This window comes from Arachis stenosperma, chromosome 3, assembly GCF_014773155.1.
Source record: "Arachis stenosperma cultivar V10309 chromosome 3, arast.V10309.gnm1.PFL2, whole genome shotgun sequence".
Lineage (NCBI taxonomy): Eukaryota > Viridiplantae > Streptophyta > Magnoliopsida > Fabales > Fabaceae > Arachis > Arachis stenosperma.
The window spans coordinates 1,979,310-1,983,011 of record NC_080379.1 but is presented as its reverse complement, the minus strand read 5'-3'; the positions used below and the strand labels follow the sequence as shown (position 1 = coordinate 1,983,011).

At 30.6% G+C, this 3,702-nt stretch overlaps 1 protein-coding gene across 1 annotated transcript; it reads right to left on the bottom strand.

The window, feature by feature from the left end:
* Window positions 1-918: 918 nt before the first annotated feature.
* Window positions 919-3,154, bottom strand: LOC130967265 (zinc finger protein CONSTANS-LIKE 2). The gene is made up of 3 exons (XM_057892084.1): window positions 2,965-3,154; window positions 1,998-2,141; window positions 919-1,269 (listed from the first exon to the last, which is right to left on the bottom strand). The coding sequence occupies exons 1-3, from the start codon at window positions 3,130-3,132 to the stop codon at window positions 1,024-1,026; spliced, it is 558 nt and encodes a 185-aa protein (XP_057748067.1). The 5' UTR covers window positions 3,133-3,154; the 3' UTR covers window positions 919-1,023.
* Between the last annotated feature and the right edge of the window lie 548 nt (window positions 3,155-3,702).

The window sequence follows — 3,702 nt, the reverse complement described above, 5'->3', positions numbered from 1 at the left end:
ATTTTATTTTAAAATATTAAAAAAAATAAAATGACACACTTTACGTAATAAGTACCCAACTAGTGATAAACACAAATTATTATTTTTTTTACTATTTTCTTTCCATGATAGCATGCACCATATATATATATAGTGGTGAATATTTTTTAGTTAGTAGGAAAATTAAATGAAAATGAAAATAAAGAAGCTCTATCATATGCTTTTAACCCAAATGATCTAGGTCTAGTGGTGAATAAAATCATATCCAATTTCACTTCAAAAGGTAGCATCTACCCTAAATCAAGTGATAGTCACCAATCACCAAATTACCTTACTCCTTCCTACCCCTCTAAACCTTTTCATACCTACGTCCATTTCATTGATTTTTTTTTTTTTTTTTTTTTTTTTTTTTTTTTTTTTTACATTTACATGCTCAGCTCTAGGGACGGAACTAGGCTGAATTTTAAGAATCGAAAGAGATAAAATTTAATTTCATAATATAAATAAGTAAAATAAATATTTTAAAGGAGATTTAAATTAAAATTTATATATAATTTATAAAAAAAAAATTGAGATTTGGGAGGAGTCATTACCCCCTTTCTTTGTGAGAGGCTCTGCCCCTATTCAGCTCCCACAAATTCATTGAACAAAATAAATAGGCTAAGTCGATAAGATAACATTATAAATACTTCACATATAAAATTAAACCCCCAAGAGGCAAACAATGTTGTTAAATTTCTTTAATCCAATAATATTACAATAATATTGCTACTGATGATGATCATGATGGAGGCCTAGCTAGTCATCTATAAAGAGATATAACAAAGAGCATTAAAAATTAAAACTTCATCCTACATTATATCAAGTCTAGAATTGCACATGGTCACATCATGATTCAAATAAACCATATTTACATTACCTAATTTGTTTATAGGCTCACACCACAACAATAACACTCTTTAACAGAGAAAGAAAGAAAAAAAGGGAGGAAACAGTAAACAAATAATTATAGTGATTCTTCATTGACATGCAAATTCAAATATTTTAGTAGAATACACCGAAAGGGGAACTATCTTGTTGCTCTTGATGATGATGAGCAACAACATTTGCAGAGTCTAAGGAATCAAATATATTGGCCCAATTATTCTCATCTTCTTCATCTTGTTCCTCCCCAGCAGCACCAAATTGGCACCATTCAAGTGATGGAGGGTTTCTCACAATTTCATCATTCTTTGCAAATCTTCCTCTGATTCGCGGCCGGCTATCCGCCAATGTTTTTCTACAAGCATACTTGATTCGATTTCCAGAAAAGAACAATTTAAATAAAGTGTGTGTCGATTCAATATACGAAATAAAATAAAAATTGCAAAATATATAACACATTTCTAACTAGTGGTGTTATAGTGGTACAGTAATTTGTGCCGGAAAGGAATATAACATGGTGAATTGATCCTTAATTTCCACTGATTTAATAGTAATGCTATGATATCATAGAAGAAGACAAATAATTTGCCAGAAAAGTATGATGCTTCAAATGTGACAAATTTAAGGTTTTGCTGTAATACCAATGCACTATATGAGTCACTAACACTTTGAATTAAATTAAATCAGAACCATGTATCTGTAATCTTAAGATATGATGGAATATGAATATGAAATTTTTTCAAACTTTCACTGTTTTCCTTCCTTTTCAATTCTCTTATGATTTTAGCATGATATGATGGAAGAAAAAATAATCAAATTGGAGTTTATGTTATTGTTGAAAATTACTAATGATAAGTTAGCCCCACAAAAACCCTGTTTATATATGTTTGACACTGAAATTGAGTTGATTCATATACTTAAAGACTTTATTATATATATATATATATATTAAATTAGTCCAAGTCAGTCTCAAATTTTAATTATTTTGGTTTTTTAGTAAAGTCATTGATAGATTCTGATGGAACATATATATTTATGTTTTTGAGACTCATCAATAATAGTAATAAATTTAAGGTGTTAATTAAGGTAATAACCTTGATTTTCTTGTTGAAGTTCCTCTGGTTTCTCTTGATTCTGTATCTCTCAATTCTTATCTTCTTCTCTTCAGGGCTATAGGGACTGGCTCTGCTCATTGCTTCTATTATCATACTACTCTCACTTGATAGTGAAGTATCTTCCTGCTCATCATATAACAATAATGTTGCATTTTTTTTCCATTAATTCATTTCTTCAAAATGTTCAAACAAATAAATAGAATACTGTTATGCATATACTATTCATCATCTTAACTAACATTAGAATTATTATTATTACACAAAAGACTTATTAATACAAGAATTTAATTTTAATAAATTGAGAGGATCGTGCATCCAATTAGGTAAGGGAAAATATGAAGAGCTAATAGAATATTTGTACAATGTGTACAATGGAGGTTTAGGGAGTATTAGAGATATAATCATTAATGTTATATTTTCTCATCAGAGTTCGATCATTGATAAACCGAAAATCAGTTTAAGTTTTTAGAAAGATATATATTATTCTCAGTATTCGGATGGTTATTTTAAATAGGATGAGAGATGTTTATTTTATAACTTATATAGTTTATTGTACATATTGTACAAATAAATTTTTGTCTTCCTAGCGAGATTCGATAAATAATGAAATATCACCAAAAGAATGAATATAATTAAATAATTGTATAAAAAATTGATGTTATAAATATATCAAAGTGGAAGTTTAAGTTTAAGTATAATATTGCATTTAAATTTTATGTAAAAATAATAATTAAAAATTGTTAAATAATTTAATAAATTTAAATAATTTATTATCTATTAATGTAACTATTAATTTCAGGCGAAATTGACTGAGTTTTCTCGCGGTATATGGAATGTAATGAACTCTTTAATACAATAGTAATAATACAAAGACATAAAAGATAATAATAAAAATAATTAAATTAGCTATAGTGTTTGAATGAGTTGAGAATTAAGATGAAAGTACCTGAAGATCACCGGTGCTGTAAACCCTGCGAACGGGAGCGTCATCGGAATTAAGAAACTCGCAGAAAAGAGCAGAGAAGGATGGATACAACTGATTACGGTTTTGGTGGACCCCACTGCTATTGTTATTCTGCAACAACAGCGAGTGGCTACTCACGCTCTTGTGCATATTCGTGGCGCTCACGCGCTGACTCGTGGTGTCACCGCAACTCGCCAACGAACTCGGCGTGCTACACCCGCTGCTTGCGCTCATGCTCGCTTCTGACGGGTTCGTGATCATCAATTGCCATTGATGAGATGCGGCTCCGCTCGACGGCGACGAATGCATTGCCGTGATCGTGTGATGGAAATGGTCGTCGTTATTGGCGTAACAGAATGTGCCGTTACAGTTATACATGGCGCGTGGGGTATTCAATGATTGATTATTATTCCAAATTAGAAAGGAAAGAGAAAGAAGAGTGAGTGAGTGAATGAATATGAAACCTATTATATATGAGTACTCGCTAGCTACTCAGTGCTCAGTGAATAGTAGTGTAGTGCATCAGAGATGCAGAAACAAACAAAAATAAAAAATTTCTAAAAATTATTTATTATTGAGGGAAAAGGGGAGAAAGAGGTGTGGGGTAAGGAACGTGGAACATGACGTCATCTTCTTTATAGCAAAAATGAAGAGTTGACCTAGCTTCCTTCCTTCTCTCTTGTTTCATCTGTGTCATTGAGATTTTTTTTTTTAATTATA